Raw genomic sequence first — 17,868 nt, 5'->3', positions numbered from 1 at the left:
TGGTAGGGAAGGGGGGGGGGGGAGACTGAAAAGTAGGCTAAACTGTGTTAAAGAAGCATGTATTTCAAGTCGTATAGAACCATCAAGTACCTACACTTTAATTAGCTAGCACAAAACGTGCTTCAGTTGAAAACTGAACATCAGTCTGCAGGCGACTGTGTGTGCTGAGGCAGCTGTGGAATGTTATAACTGTTAAATCGCATTCCTATAGCGCTGTAGGGTGCTGTCCAGCAGCAAGATTCGTGTATGACGAACGTCATAAAAATATGCCTGTATAACCACTTGCTAAGTATTTTCTCGTTTGGAATAACTTACATGTTCAGACAAGCGAAAAATTTACACCATGTTGCAACTGCACATAGTATCATTGCTATAAATAGCATTGGGAAAATCTTTGCGCCACAAATATCCCGCAGGCAGTGTCAGGAATCACGTGGCATGCACGCTTAGTTGGGAACGGGGGCACCTACTGACACATACATGTCTCACACTGTGCTCTATCACATGTGGAGCTGACGCAGTCGCTGGACCATTAACATCACACAGGGAGCTATCTGCAGTCATAGCATTAGAACCACACCCCACTGGGCCTCCGAGTCGGTGGGACGTCGCTGGTGGTGCACGGAAACAGGAAGCAGGTAGTGTGACACGGCACGGCAGCGAACGCTGTGCTGTGCGGTCGGCACACTGCTTGGTGCACAGGCCTCTGGTGGATTACACTGTTTATACAAATCAGTAATGTTGTTGTTTAGATAAATGTTCCTATCCTATCGCAGTTGTGGTGCTGATTGCTTAACAGCATAACTAAGTTACACAGTTTTAAAGTTAGCGTAAAAGTGGTGGGGGAAATTGTTCAGATATCATTTTACACTTAGGATGATTGAACTCTTAGCACAGGTGATGTGGGAACCATGTAAGTTGTCCACTATCCTCAGGTTCACCATCTTGGATGCTGGGCTCAGGAAAAATGACCTGGCAACAATGTTGGCTGTTCCACTATTTCTTTGCCAGGTATCTTGGCTTACCATCTTGTACTGTGACGTCATAGGACTGGGGAAAATCCAAGAAGTCTGACAACCATGCAGGATGTCCCATGTATCCTCAGGTCTGCTATCTTGGATCACCATCTTCGATTCTAACATCGTAGAGGCGGTCTTAAGGTCCAACATCTCGCTTTTTACACTCGGGACAAGTGCGCCTGGTCAACCATTTTGGAGTTTTGAATTTTCCGCCATATAGAAGGCTCATGGCTCTGAGCAGTATGGTACTTAAACACCAGATGCCATCAGTCCCCTAGAACTTAGAACTACTTAAACCTAACTAACCTAAGGACATCACACACATCCATGCCCGAGGCAGGATTCTAACCTGCGACCGTAGCGGTCGCGCGGTTCCAGACTGAAGCGCCTAGAGCTGTTCGGCCACCCCGGCCGTCCCATTCATAAGGGATCACATCTAAATCACGAACTCCTTCCTACGTAACAGGGCGTGATAATCGACTGCTTTCTAACAGTTTCAAAACACCTTGAAACAGCGCACAAACGAATTAGAACTGGAATCATCATTATCAGAGTGTTGAATGGAACAAGTTGCGGATCACACACAAACACTTCACGTACAAAAACACAGTCGATAGTGTTTCCTGTTAGGCTTGAGTCTAGAAGCCAGTACAGAATCTAAATAAACTCTATTAACCAACTCCGTATATACTTCTACACTGACACAAATACTCCGCAAAACACTTTGAAGTGTATGCCCGAGGATACTTAGCATTTTACCGCAAGTTAAGTGTTCATCTCGTGCCAGTCACGTACAGAGTGTCTGAAGAATGATTCAGTGCGTCTGTACCTGCGTTAATTAGTATAATCTTCTGGGGCTAAATTATGTTTATAGATTCTTCACTTAATATTGGATCTTCAAACAAAATGGTCTTTTACGTGATAATTTCAGTCTTCAAACGTCTGCCAATTCTGTTAATTATAAAAACCTGTGGCCATTTGTGTTACCCATCTCTGGATGTGTACAGTGTGCCCTGTTAGTCATACTTGATGTAGGTCCGGCATTCCTTGAGATTTAGAGTAACGCCGGAGAGTGAATTGGACACGTATTGCCGCACAAGGCCTGAAGAATGAGATTAACCAACCATATCAACAACAGACGAGAAAGCTTTGGAACGCATCAACCACATCAACGCCAGTCATGGAACGTGCAAAACATCATTTTATAAATGTGTTATATTACTCACCGGAGGATGTCATGGTGGCACAGTGGAACAAACAGTATAACACAGTCCCAAACAGAAGATTTCAGTGCTAGTGGAACAACTACATAAAGACCTTTGGAAAGACTACTGCACGGTTAAGTTCCCGGAACACAGAGCTCTGATGGAGAGTGTGTGTGAATTCCTAAGGTACCAAACTGCTGAGGTCATCGGTCCTTTGACTTACACACCACTTAAACTAACTTATGCTAAGAACAACACACACATCCATGCCCGAGGGAGGACTCGAACCTCCGGCGAGAGGGGCCGCGCAATCCGTGAAACACCGCCCCCAACCGCTCGGCCACACCGAGCGGCTCTCTGATGGAACTGTGATGTTTATGTGATATGTAATCATTCACTTGGAATAATTTTACACAAGTCTGTTATTCTTTCTGTATATTTGTTTTATTACTATTCCGTGTGTCTTTCTTCTATAGTTTTGTCAGAAGCTGAACATACAAAATAATCAAAAGTCAACAATTATTGCTGCCAATATTTTAAGAAAGTTTTCCGGAGAAGTATCCTGTAATCAATAGCTTTGATATCTGCATGCTATTTTAGATGTGAAGGTGACACTTTTTTTTAGCTAGTGTCATGGCACTGAGAACTGTCACATCTGTTTAGAATATCCCAGTTCAGTCCAGTTACAATATTGACTTTACTGTGGAGGTGTAAAAGGATAACTGCTTTCTCTTCTTTGATATGTTGGTCAGGAAAGAGGATAATGTAACGTTGGAACATGCCTGTTATAGGAAGCCAGTTTTTTTTTTGGCCTGGTAGTTCTCACCTACCAGATAAGCGTGAAATGGTAGTTGAAACCTTCGTCGATAGGATCCATATCACCTCAGTCACTGAAAGTTTGTCAGCTGATCAGCTGATTTAGCTCAACCTCAGATACCTCACGCCAAATTGAGTATAGTTTGAGACAGATCATAGGACCGTTGCGCTATCGATCACATGTCGATTGAGTGTGTTGAGGTTAATGACGTGACGCTTAAGTCTACAGCTGCTTTGTTTTACGCTGGTAGTATTTCCAAGAGAGTTGGTCAAATTCTTGGGAAACACAATGTGAACTAGGTTTTCCGACCGTCATTTAGTAATAGGGCACTTACAGTCTCTGTAAAGGCTAATTTTGCTATCTAGGAGGCGGATGACTACTATACGCCTCGCTGTTGTGGCCAAATCATCAGAACAGTGGAGGTCTGTTATATGAGGCATAAGTATCAAAAATGGCTCTGAGCACTATGCGACTTAACTTCTGAGGTCATCAGTCGCCTAGAACTTAGAACTAATTAAACCTGACTAACGTAAGGACATCACACACATCCATGCCTGAGGCAGGATTCTAACCTGCGACCGGAGCGGTCGCTCGGCTCCAGATTGTAGCGCCTAGAACCGCACGGCCACTCCGGCCGGCCGCGTAAGTATCCCACACGCTTACAGCAGCCTGGAAAATCTGCAATTTCAGAACACAGCCTTTGTACCGGTCATCCAACGGAATATAGAAACATAGAGAAATGATAAGCACTTCCAATTGTTTGACTGTTGTTATTAAGGAAGCTGTCTAGGTGTAACTAGCAAATTATCTTAAAGAAGAGAAGGAGCACTGTTCTTAAATTCTGTTTATAATCCTGCACTCTCCCTTTCAGATAACGGTGGAGTTAAGTTAGCATATACTATTGGCTAATATTTCATCATCGATAACGTCTGACGTTGGTCATCTATGGTTGTGTAGTGCAGCTAATTTCACTACCAAGTGTTCTGTCTTTCTGCATACGCCTTCCTTGTGGTTTCATGTTTGGCGTGTGTGTGTTTGGAGCTTCTGATGCTCAACGTCGAGGTTATTAGCGCCCATGTTTGGAGTATCCCACCGGACAGGACATGCAAAGCACAGCGATATGTCGTTTAAATTGGGTACTGAATATGACGGGGAGTTCAGCTGCTGAAATATCGGTTATGTTCAAATGAGGTTACCCAGCTGGATTTCGTCATGTTATTTTAACTTTCGTTACACATTCATCATACGAAGTAATGAGTGGTGTCATCAGGGAATCTCAAGTTGATTTCACATTTCCAGACTTCTAGAAGGCTTTTGAACGGTCCCTCACAAATGGCTTGTAATCGCATTGCGGGTCTATGGAGCACCTTCTCATTTATGCAGTTGCATTCGTAATTTACTATTAGACAGATCGAAGTTTTAAGCCATCTAATGAAACAGAAACTGTATCTGGGTTTCTCCGAGGAAGTGTTATAGGCCATTCCTGTTCCTAATCTATATAAACGGCTTAAGAAGCAATCTGAGCAGAAGATAAAGATGTTGTCCTTTACCGTACAGTGAAATCTTGATAAGATTATAACAAATTAAAAATGATTGAGATAATGTACCCGCATGGAGGGAAATATGGCAAATTCCCCTGAATGGTAAAAAACGTGATATCATCATTTGACTGCTAAAAAACTCCATCAGTTTCGGTTACACTAGCAATTACACAAATTTAAAGGCAGCGGATTCAACTGAATCCATAAGCTTCAGAAGAACTTAGGAACAACTGATCATCGTCATAAAATATGAGAAATCAGAGCTCGTATGGAAAGATGTAGGTGTTTATTTTTTCCACATATTATTCGAGTGTGGAACGGTTGAAAAATAGGATTCAAGTTGCTCTATGAAGGCTCTGCCAAAAAAGTGTAAATAATAGAGAACTCATGTAGATGTAGGTGTAAATACGCCAGACGACTAACGTCTGGAAATGTCATATGCTTCAGAAGTCATTTTTAAATTGCATTTATTGCCAAATAATACAAGTAAATAGTAGTAAAGCGGTTGCGGTTACCATTTGGTCACGTCCTGCCAACACTTTGATACTGAAACACTGCTAGGGTGACTTCTGCAACTGTTACGACGTACTCGCCAGGTCCAGTACCAGGCTTTATAACCGGACGCGACACTGCTCCACGAAATACTGTTAGCGTGTCGCACGGAGAGGCAAACAGTGTAGCAGTACATTCGCACAAACACGGGGGTCCGAGGCGTCATTTACACTTAATGTAGTACCTAATGTACGGCGTAGTTAGTCGGCGCGGCGGTAGGGGGCGCAAGGCAGCGGCGCGGTACCGCCAGGCTCCGGATTAATGGCTCACTAGCGCTCCGAACGGCGGATGCTTAATGTCGCGCGCCCTTTGAAATATTAGCGAGCCTCGTGCCGGGCCGAAATGCTGTGGCAGGCGGCTGCGGACGTGTGCCTGCCGCCGTCACACACTCCCGCTACTCGTAAAAGTGCGGCGTGTAGTACATTATTTCATTAAACGTTAGGTGCATCGTTAGGACCAATCGCGCGCAATGGCTGTACTCCATCCGAATGCGTTTCCATGCGTACTCTCCGAGCCATCCCATAGTAAGCGTGTATGTGGGGCAACAAAGCTGTTACCAGTATCGTTTGTCTCCACTTTCGATCCAAGTTGGCTGCCTGGGATGAAAGTCCGCCTATTGAACCTCACGTGTCATTTTTTTCTCTAATTTCATCATTATACCAATCCAGCGACATGTGTACAATGCGAATCTACCTGCTACATGTAGATGAAGGAAACTACCGAAAGACGAATTTCAAGTGACCTGTGCTGTAGAAATGCTGAACATTTGTAATACTCTCTCATTGAAACTTACTGGCAGATTAACAATGTGTGCCGGACCGAGACTCGAACTCGGAATCTTGCCTTTCGCGGGCAAGTGCTCTACCAACTGAGCTACCCAAGCACGACTCACGCCCTATCCTCACAGCTTTGCTTCCGCCGGTACCTCGTCTCCTACTTTCCAAACTTCACAGAAGCTCTCCTGCAAACCTTGCAGAACTAACACTTCTGAAAGAAAGGATATTGCGGAGACATGGCTTAGCCACAGCCTGGGGGATGTTTCCAGAATGAGAATTTCACTCTGCAGCGGAGTGTGCGCTGATATGAAACTTCCTTCTCATTCTGGATACTGCCTCATTGTTGCGAATAATGTTGTAGTCACGTAGGCTACACATATAATCCTCGAGAAGCAGGCCCATTTTGTGAAATGTTTTATCATACATTTCATCCACAGGCTACTCTAACGGTATCATTACTAGTTTCGACGTTTTAGCAAGTTACTGTCAGATGACTGTTTCAAAAGGAAGGGGATGGGCGTTAGAAAGTTACACAGGACCTAAATTACGATGTATGTTTAGAGAGTAAGACTACTAAATTTTTGTATTTTCTGTTTTTGAAAAAGTGTATTTGAGAAAAATATTACAAGCTTTTGTTGATACACTTACTATTTTTCCACATATACGCCATCCCGTTGAGTTCATGTTGTGAGCTTTGGTCCTTCTCGCAGAACTCTACCGCCAGTTCATTTCCCACTTCAGAACCACTTTCTACACTTAATTCCACTCACGTGTACCTTCCAAGAGATGAAATGGAATGTCGTGTGGCTAGGACCTCCCGTCTGGTAGACAGGTCGCCTGGTGCAAGTACTGTCAGTTGACACAACTTCGGCGACTTGCGCCTCGATGGGGATGAGATGATGACGATGATGACGACACAACACCCAACCACTGAGCGGAGAAAATCTCCGACCCAGCCAGGAATCGAACCTGGGCCCCTTTGCACAGCTTTCCGCCGCACTGACCACTCAGCTATCGAGGCAGACTTCCAGGGCAAGAAATGATGATAATCTGAAGGCGCCAAGTCAGGGCAGTACAGGAGGCTATTCAAAACATTACAATGAGGCCAGGAGGCCTTGGTGGTAGGCTTGTGTGAAGACGGATATTGTGCAACAAGCACCCTTCTCTTGTTAGCACTCCCAAACTATTATTTTCAATGCTCCTTTGGAGTCTTTTTAGGGACCCAATATTGCTGTGCATTGATGGTCTCCACCTGAGGTACAACTTCAACTAAAGTGATGTCTTTTCGGTTGCAGACAGTGAGACCATGTTTTTTTGCACGAAATTGTGGTTTTGAATTTTTTGGTAGATGCAGATGCGGAATCGGTGTAACGCCACTGTGACAACGACCTTTTTGTCTCAGGTGTGTAATGAACCATACATGTATCGTCTCCAGTTACAACAGAGCCCATAAAATCCTCACCTTGCAGTTCAACTTGCTCAAGAAACTCATGGACGCTGTTGACCCATTTTTTTTTTTTTGCGCTGTCCTGTCAGTTGTTTTGGGACGCATCTTGTGCACGGTTCTCGGCATCCCAGCCTTTCTGTGAATGTCTAGTTTAAGAGAGTTCTGGAGAGTTGTGGAAAAATCGCCAAAAGTTTCATCCACTGTCGACTGGCTGCCTTCACGAACAGTTTCCTAGATTTATTGCACCTACTCGTCACTCAGAATGAAAGGTCTTCCACTCCTCTCTTCGTTATGAACATTGGTTCCGCCTCCACTAAACTCCTTACATCACCTACACACACGTTCTGTTTGTAACACCTTCGCTGGAAACCGTCTCAATTCGTGAAAAAAATTCGGTAAGTGTTGTTCATTCCGCGATTAGAACACGGATCACAACACGTGGTTCGTACTTTTCGGTATTCCTTACCGACATATTTCTCGCAGCTGAACACTATAACGTGTGTTGGAGTTCTGCCGTACTCGTGCGATGCTCACTGTGGTCAGGGGATCCCCCTCTACCACTCAGTGTTGCCAGCCCTCCAGAAACAGAAAACCACAGCCCATTATGGCCACAGTACACTTACTTTATGTTCATAGTGCAACGGAAAACTAACATCTGTGCACAATTATATGCACTTGAATATGTGATGTACAAATTCGTCAACTGAAGAAGCCACGAGAGGTGCACTCAACGTGCTCCTCGAATCGCAAACACAAGATTACAAATAATCAAAACATACACTGCCTGATAAAAATAGGTGAAGCACCCTGAAACCAAAGTGGGATCGCAATGTAACGTGGTATACCTGCATACCATCGTCGGGTATGTAAATGGCTGGGTATGGTTAGACTCTTCTGTGACAGCTGGAGGGTCCATCAGAGTGCATAAGTGTTGTGCGTGTTTAGTGTTGATATCACGCGTAGTAAGGTAGGGTAAAACAGGAATCGATAACCATATGGGGGAGATGGGTAACTGCTGTGGTTCTTCAACTTCAAGTTTTACAGCTCTGCAGTCAGTTCATAGTCTTCTGCGCAACCGACACGTTAATGCAGCACTTTACTCTTTATTTCAAGAAAAAGTCAGTGTTATCCTTGATTTTAGATTTTAATACACCGTAATATTATATAGCATGCCAATACTTTCCACCTTCCGTAAGTTACACTGAGTAATTAGAGAAACTTACATTTCTAGGCAATATAGGTCTTGTTGCTAACCATCAAGTTCTTTCTCCTTGTGGTATAGTCCACCAAGTTTGATGACGTGCTGTGGCCATCTCTCCCTGTCGGCTGGGGGAGATGAATTGGGGTTGTTTGGGGAAGGAGACCAGACAGCGAGGTCATCGGTCTCATCGGATTAGGGAAGGATGTGGAAGGGAATCGGCTGTGCCCTTTCAGAGGAACCATCTCGGCATTTGCCTGGAGTGATTTAGGGAAATCACGGAAAACCTAAACCAGGATTGGAGAGATGGCCATACCCTTTTTGAATAGTTATCCACACCGTAAAATTACGTTTACTTTTAGTCTTGACGGGAATTGCTTTATTTTTACAGAAGACAACTGAATACATTCCGCAGATTGATTCTGCTGAAGGCAGATGAAAAAATAAGACCTCTAAATTACTATTAATAAAGTAAAAACATAAAAGAGGAGTTCAGACAGAATAGGTTCTATAGAGTTTTATATTCCAAGGAAAACTCTATAGCGAGATATAAAAATTGGTTGTGATTCCAAAACTGCAATGGGTTAAAGTTCCTGTTTCGTTGTAGCCAATGAGGAACGACTTGTGTGATTCCCTATTACTTCCTCTAGAACACTTGACTGTTACAAACAGTTCAATAAAACATACTAAGATTATTGGACATTCTTTTAATACGATTCACTATTGGTTTTTAAAGCTTCTTTTTTTAGCTGGCCATATATCCATTGTGTGTCTGGCCATTTAGCCCTGATACACAGGTAAGATGGAGAAGTGTTACCCAATTTTAAAGAAGTTCGTGTATAGTTTGAAATTTGGTCTAACTTTGTCAACGATGTCTTATACTGTTTTTAACAGATATACACTAAGCGCCAAAGAAACTGGTATAGGCACGCGTATTCAAATACAGAGATATGTACACAGGTATAATAGGGCACTGCTATCAGCAACGCCTATGTAAGACAATAAGTGTCTGGCGCAGTTGTTAGATCGATTCCTGTTGCTACAATGGCAGGTTATCATGATATGAGTTTGAACGTGGTATTGTAGTCGCCGCACAAGCGATGGGACACGGCATCTCCGATGTAGCGTTGAAGTGGTTATTTTCCCGTACGACCATTTCAATAGTGTACCGTGAATATTAGGACTCCGGTAAAACAGCAAATCTCCCACATCGCTGCGGCTGGTAAAAGATCTAGCAAGAACGGGATCAACGACGACTGAAAAAAATTGTTCAACGTGACGGGAGTGCAACCTTTCCGAAAATTGCTGCAGTTTCAATGCTGGGTCGTTAGCAAGTGTCAGCGTACGAACCATTCAGTGAAACATTACCGATATGGGCTTTCGGAGCCGAAGGTCCACTCGTGTACCCTTGATGACTGCACGACACAAAGCTTTACGGCTCTCCTGGGCCCGTCAGTACAGACACTGGACTGTTGATTACTGGAAACGTGTTATAGTCTGTACACGAGCGATGAGACATGGTATCTCCTAGGTAGCGGTGAAAGGGAGATTTTCCCGTACCACCATTTCACGAGTGTACCATGAATATCAGGAGTCTCGTAAAACATCAGATCTCCGACATCGCTGCGGCCGGAAAGAGATCCTGCAAGAACAGAAACAACAAAGACTGAAGAGAATCGTTGAACGTCACAGAAGTGCAACCCTTCCGAAAATTGCTGTAGATTTCAATTCTGGGCCATCAAGAAATGTCAGAATGCGAACCATTTAACGAAACATCATCGATATGTCTTTTCGGTGCTTTACGCCTCGCCTCGGCCCGTTAACACCGACACTGGACTGTTGATGACTGGAAACGTGTAGTATGGTCGGCTGAGTCCGTTTCAAATTGCATTGAGCGGATGGATGTGAAAGGGTATGGCGACAACCTCATGAATCCATGGACCCTGCATGTCAGCACGGGACTGTTCACGCTGGTGGAGGCTCTGTAATGGTAGGGAGCATGTGCAAAAAAAAAGTTCAAATGTGTGTGATATCTTATGGGACTTAACTGCTAAGGTCATCAATCCCTACGCTTGCACACTACTTAACCTAAATTATCCTGAGGACAAACACACACACCCATGCCCGAGGGAGGAGTGGAACCTCCGCCCGGGGGGAGGGGGGGGGGGGGGAGGGGCATGTGCAGCTGCAGTGATATGGGACCCCTGATACGTCTAGATACGACTCTGACAGGTGACACGTACGTAAGCATCCTGTCTGGTCACCTGCATCCATTGTCCATTCCGACGGACCTGGGCAATTCTAGCAAGACAATGCGACACCCCACACGTCCATAACTACTACAGAGTCACTCCAGGAACACTCTTGTGAGTTTAAACATTTCCGCTGGCCACCAAATTCTCCAGACATGAACATTATTGAGCATATCTGGGATGCCTTGCAATATGTAGTTCAGAAAAGATCTCCACTCCCTCGTAGTCTTACGAATTTATGGACAGTCCTGCCGAATTCATGGTATCAGTTCCCTCCAGCACTACTTCAGACATTAGTCGAGTCCATGCTGCGTCGTGTTGCGGCACATGTGCATGCACGCGCGGTCCCTACAAGATATTAGGCAGGTGTACGAGTTTCTTCGGCTCTTCAGTGTGTATGAGAAATATATTTGAAATGCGTGTATCGCTGGAAAATCCAGGGGTAAAAAGCTTTATTTAAACCCATGGAGTGATTTCAACCAAATTTGATACATGTACATTTATTATGATCTGGAAAGAAATACTTTGGGGATAAGAATCAACAGGCTTTTCTTGGGGTAAGCATGATGACGTGAAGAGGGAATGGGGGGAAGGATATGCACAGACATGGAGAGGGGGGGGGGCGGACTAGGAGTTTAGCACAGGTCGAAGTTGAGGAGGAGGTGGATAGAGAGAGTTGGAGGGGGAAATTGACAGAGGGAGGGGAGAGGAAGAGATGGACAAAGGAAGGGGATGATATGGGCTGAGGCAGGAGGAGGAAGTGATAGGCAGAGAGAGGGATGAGGAGGGGATGAACAGAGAGAGAGGGGAAGAAGAAATGAACAGAAAGAGAAGAGGAGGAGAGGGACAAAGCATGTAGGGCGAGGAGGAGGTGGACAGAGAAAGGAAAGAGGAGGAAATTAATTGGGTGAAGGGAGGAAGAGATGGATAGATAGAGGGAGACTTTGAGATACATAGAGGAGATGTGAAGAGGAGATGATAGAGGGGAAGGAGTAGTGGACAGAAGGGGAGGAATAAATGGATAGAGGGAGGGAAAAGGAGGAGATGGATAGAAAGAGGTGTAGGAATAGATGGACAAACAGTGAGGAGATGGAGGAGATAGGCAGGGAATGAGAGGGAAGAACGAGATGGGCTAATATAAGAGAGTAATAAAAACGTACCATGGAAACGCTGGTACTCAGCAAGTTAATAATACGAAAAGACGTAGTTGGGATATACTAACAATATGCACAATGTTTAACGTATAGTGGTAACCTACCCACGGAAGATACTACACGATTTGTATATTTCGTGTCAAATTTTGTGTCGTGCTCAGCTAGCAAGTAGTATCAGAAACGTAACTTTTGTAATCGTGCCCCTACTTGAATAAATTTCTGCAGACATGTATTCTGGTCTATACTCTAGCCTGGAGATATACGCCTGATTTTCCATGCTGCGACGACTCAGCTGTTTTAAAAGGCGAGTGATTTTCATGGGGTCGCTGGTGTTTCCTAATACACCTTGGGAATAATCTGTTGATAGTGTCGGCAACCAGCAGCACTTTACTGCAATAGTGTTAACGGGAAATGGGCAATAGAAGTACCTACATATTGCAGCGAAGGTTGATTGGACCACAGGCTTGTGTGTTAAATAAACTTTAGTATGGCAGTTTGGAGCTATCAGAATCTAGGAGCCGGCCAACACCGCTGTTGGGGAAGATAAGTTTTGAGTGGTCGGAGGTGCTGGTGGTATTGCGGTGCGTATTTGGGTACTCGGTAGCGGAAATATTCCAATGTGTTCAGAAGTGTGTTCTCGTACGCGAACGTGGGAAGTGTCATATTACTTTTTTTTTTTTTTTTTTTTTTTTTTTTTTTTGAAGACAGCTGTTGCTGTTTACCGAGCGTACCCGGACCGTTGCGGAAGAGGCAGTCTAACAAAGCGTAGAGCAAGTATCTAGCTGGACGTGTCGTTTAACGAAAGAAGGCGACTAGTCAAGGATTATTAGATGATAAGAAATTCCGTTTCGCTCGAGTCGAAATTTTAATATCGGAGATTTTGTGGAGATGGTAGCAAATGCTTGTTGAAGATCTAGTGATGTTTGTGGTGCTCGTTTAACAATCCAGTTGTCGCATCTTGGAGTTCCTCCAGAATTGTTGGATTACTACAGGGCACTGATAAGAGGCACAGAATTTACTTTTTTAACTGTATCTCATAGGCCAAAGAGACTGCGGTAATTAAAAGCGGCAGACATCCGGAGAAGCGGTCGCTCTACGCTGAACCACACGCTCCGAAAGGAAGCGGTCAAATGGCTCTGAGCACTATGGGACTTAACTACTGTGGTCATCAGTCCCCTAGAACTTAGAACTACTTAAACCTAACTAACCTAAGGACATCACACACATCCATGCCGGAGGTAGGATTCGAACCTGCGACCGTAGCAGTCGCGCGGTTCCGGACTGCGCGCCTAGAACCGCTAGACCACCGCGGCCTGCAGGAAGCGGTCAGCTTACAGATATACGGTATCATGGAACACGGTCGAATGTGTATAAATCCTAGTAGAGACGTTTAGAATGTGCAAGTGATTAAATTATTCATTCTCCAGCAAAATGTATCCTATTTGAACTTTAGTGTCAGGGTAAAACATTAAGTCAGTGTGAATACCAGCGATCTCTTTCGACTGCTCTTTATTTCAGCGTGAAGATAATTCAGCACCAGTTTTCGAAATATGGCGACGTTCTTTATCACAAAATGTTTAGAAACTACATTATCTCGTTATCAGGGAAAACACAAATAATTATCAATATATCAATATGCCATTAGACACAATCAAAAACAATAATCAAGCATTAAACTTGCACCGTCGGTCGTGTAAGACTATTCCTTACACATGTCGTGGTACAACGTCCTTACTTACCGGTCTCACTACACCCTCAAGGAGCTCTGTTTATTAATGAAAGTCAGCTGGCAATCAAGATTTAGTCATGTTTTTCGAGTGGTTTCCAACGTCATTAAACGTCATTTTCCCTCATTTCTCAATAGAGACTGTATTTAGTAATTGTTACGACATGACACATAAACATTCAACGACTGCACTGTTGACAACAGCACGCCCTCGTACAGTGTTTGCTCAGTGAGTGTAGTCTGGCTGGTTTCAAAGTGGAGAGACGGAGGACTTAAGTGGCTCCTGGCGCCGGCAACTCACCTCGGCGGGGAAGGCGTAGCCGTTGATGTTGTGCTCGGAGCCCGAGTCGTCATGCTGCCCGTAGTGCACGTGTATCTCGTGGAACTGGTACTTGTAGGAGAGCGGGCCGCCAGACACGTTGACGTGGTGCCGCGTCGTGTTCTCCACCGTGAAGATGACGCTGTGTCCCGTGTTGCTGATCATGCCGCCCACCTGTGGCACGAAAGACGGATTCTGCATCTCTTCAGCCGCCATAACATCCTTATACAGTACCCGTACCGTCAACTGGAGTTAAGTTCGATTTTTTTATCCCTAAAATTACATCATTACCTTTAAGTAAGCAAGGCAGTACGCATTTGGAGTGCGTGCAGGATGATTTAGAAGGTTTAATGTTCCACGAATTAATATTATATTGCCAGCACTAGACATGATGTTCATTATACGTATTTAAACAACTACTACATCTCAGTGGTTCTCTTCATAATGGTTTACATAAGCTAAGCTAACAATACGGTTAGTGTATTTTTACACTGTGACAGTATTGGATAACAAGGTGAGAAGCTACCATTTCTGTGAAATGTAAGTTAGGTAGTACATCTAACACTTCTGTTAAATGATGCACATTTCTTAAAATTATCTGGCTACAGACTTCAAGAAGAATATAATAATTTCGATCCCAAAGAAAGCGAGTGTTGAGAGATGTCAAAATTACCAAACTAACAATTTAATAATCTACTGCATCACAATATTAACACGAATTCGTTATAGACGAATGGAAAAACTGGTAGAAGCCGACCTCGGGGAAGATCAGTTTGGATTCCGTAGAAATGTTGGAACACGTGAGGCAATACTGACCCTACGGCTTATCATAGAAGCTAGATTGAGGAAAGGCAAACCTACATTTCTAGCATTTATAGACTCAGAGAAAGCAATTGACAATGTAAACTGGAATACTCTCCTTCAAATTCTGAAGGTGGAAGGGGTAAAATACAGGGAGCGAAAGGCTGTTTACCATTTGTACAGGAACCAGATGGCAGTTACAAGAGTTGAGGGACATGAAAGGGAAGCAGTGGTTGGACAGGGAGTGATACAGGGTTGTAGCCTTTCCCCGATGTCATTCAATCTGTATATTGAGCAAGCAGTAAAGGAAACAAAAGAAAAATTTGGAGTAGGAATTAAAATCCACGGAGAAGAAATAAAAACTTTGAGGTTCGCCGATGACATTGTAATTCTGTTAGAGACAGCAAAGGACTTGGAAGAGCAGTTGAACGGAATGGACTGGGTCTTGAAAGGAGGATATAAGATGAACATCAACAAAAGCAAAACGAGAATAATGGAATATAGTCGAATTAAATCGGGTGATGCTGCGGGAATTAGATTAGGAAATGAGACGCTTAAAGTAGTAAATGAGTATTGCTATTTGGGGAGCAAAATAACTTATGATGGTCGATATAGAGAGGATACAAAATGTAGACTGTCAATGGCATGGAAAGCGTTTCTCAAGAAGAGAAATTTGTTAACATCGAGTATAGATTTAATTGTCAGGAAGTCATTTCTGAACGTATTTGTATGGAGTATAGCCATGTATGGAAGTGAAACATAGACGATAAATAGTTTAGACGAGAAGAGAATAGAAGCTTTCGAAATGTGGTGCTACAGAAGAATGCTGAAGATTAGATGGGTAGATCACATAACTAATGAGGAGGTACTGAATAGGACTGGGGAGAAGAGAAATTTGTGGCACAACTTGACTAGAAGAAGGGATCGGTTGGTAGGGCATATTCTCAGGCATCAAGGGATTACCAATTAAGTATTGCAGGGCAGCGTGGAGGGTAAAAATCGCAGAGGGATGCCAAGAGATGAATACACTAAACAGATTCAGAAAGATGTAGGTTGCAGTAGGTACTGGGAGATGAAGAACCTTGCACAGGATGGAGTAGCATGGAGAACTGCATCAAACCAGTCTCTGGACTGAAAAACACAACAACAACACTTTAGCATCGGCTGAAGAAACCCCAGAATGAAGATTAAAGGGTGCTAGAATCTGATAGTGATTATTAAAGTTTCTCTGAGTAACAAATAAAGATTCCGTACATATCCACCAAATCACCTGGCTTTGAATAGCATGTAATCTGTAGTAGATTTCTGACTGAAGAACAACCACTAGAAGGTGTGCCGACTCTCTGTAGAACTGGAAGAAAACTATTTCCTGAAGTTGTGACCGTGGCGTTGAAAAACAGACTGTTCGCCACGTAATTCAAGAACGTTATCTGAGATTTTTTTTCTGGGGACCCAAAAAGCTTCCGGGTTGTGACGGAATGATCAAAAGAGTACATTTGTGGCCAGGATAGTAGTTCGTAATTTGCTTCAAATGTATATATTTTTTTGTGATACGCTAAATAAAAGTGAATGAGAAACTGAAGAATTGTAATCTAGCGATAGACCTTCAGTGATTCAAGTCACGTTTCTGTGTGCATTCATGATCGATGCATGTCTTGTTACTGTGTCACTGTACACTGTATATGTTTTCTGGGTTGTCAGTGTTTGATCAAGGTGTTGGTAGTAGTGTGATGCCATTGTGCTACCTCCTTCTTGACTAGTGTGTGTTGTTGTACGCAAAACTGAGTATCTCTTTTGTCAAGTTAATCACAGTACCAAAAAAAAAAAAAAAAAAAAAAAAAAGAAAAGCCTCTGAGCACCATGGGACTTAACTTCTGGGGTCATCAGTCCCCTAGAACTTAGAACTACTTAAACCTAACTAACCTAAGGACGTCACACACATCCATGCCCGAGGCAGGATTCGAACCTGCGACCGTAGCGGTCGCGTGGTTTCAGATTGTAGCGCCTAGAAGCGCCCGACCACTCCTGCCGGCAATCTCAGTACAGCGAAGTATTTATATTAGATAATACAGGTACACTAGGTTCATGTTAGGCGGGCAGATTACGAGGGCTGTCCAGAAAGTAAGTTACGATTGATCGCGAAATGAAAATCACAGTGAAAATCAGAAATGTTTCATTTGTAACAGTTAGCTACACCTTTCAGCTATTTCTCTACGTAGTCGCCGTTCTGACTCAGACATTCGTCGTAGCGTTGTACCAAATTTCCAATTCCCTCATTATAGAAGGCAGCCGCCAGTGCTTTCCGCCAATTCTCTACGCTGGCCTAAAGCTCGTTGTCTGTGCCAAAATGTTGTTTCATAGCCAGCGGTTCGTTTGAGCAGAGATGAAACTCAGTGGGAGACAATTACGGGCTGTATTGTGGGTAACCAAACATTTCCAATTGAAACGATGCAGGAACATCTTCATTGCCCCTGCAGAATGAGGCTGAGAATTGTCTTGAAGAAGAAGTCGCACGACAGTTACGTAATGTTGGTTGCACAGCATCAGGGGAAATTTCTCACCAGGCCCTCGTACTTGGCGGGAGACACTATTTTCTATAACATCTTTACGCGCTCACTAAGAGCTCAGGAATGATAAGAGCGACATAATTCTACCTAGAGTCATACTAGAGACACTGCCCAAAACATCTTTGCAAAGCTTAATCGGATTTTCGTAGTCGTTTCCATTTTGCGACCGATCGTAACTTACTTTCTGGACAGCCCTCGTATTTTCCTGAAGATTTGTATTATTGTGTCAGGTCTTCAATCATTTAGAAAATTGAGCGCAACCCTTGGATAAGAGTATACACTGGCACAACCCCTAGCCAAACTCCACTCCTACCGATACACTCAGCCTCACTTCCATAACAAGTAAAAGTAAGCAGTACAGACATATACTGATATTACCACAGACTTTTGTCTGTCTGTCTGCCCGTCCGACAATTTGGAACGCTTCTTTTCCAGAACGAATAGAAGTATCAAGTTAAAATTTATGTCATATATTTAGGACTATGCTCCTTTCG

General features: G+C 43.6%; 1 protein-coding gene across 1 annotated transcript in view; it reads right to left on the bottom strand.

Moving 5' to 3' along the window:
- Nucleotides 1–17,868, bottom strand: part of LOC124788661 (carbonic anhydrase-related protein 10-like) — a 684,001-nt gene that overhangs the window by 574,004 nt on the left and 92,129 nt on the right. The window contains exon 4 of the mRNA XM_047255937.1: nucleotides 13,989–14,180. Within this exon, the coding sequence (XP_047111893.1) occupies nucleotides 13,989–14,180 (192 nt within the window). The remainder of the gene's footprint in view (nucleotides 1–13,988; nucleotides 14,181–17,868) is intronic.

This window comes from Schistocerca piceifrons, chromosome 3 (genome assembly GCF_021461385.2).
Source record: "Schistocerca piceifrons isolate TAMUIC-IGC-003096 chromosome 3, iqSchPice1.1, whole genome shotgun sequence".
In the NCBI taxonomy this organism is placed as follows: domain Eukaryota; kingdom Metazoa; phylum Arthropoda; class Insecta; order Orthoptera; family Acrididae; genus Schistocerca; species Schistocerca piceifrons.
The sequence above is the reverse complement of the archived record's forward strand: the minus strand, read 5'-3'. Positions and strand labels throughout refer to the sequence as shown.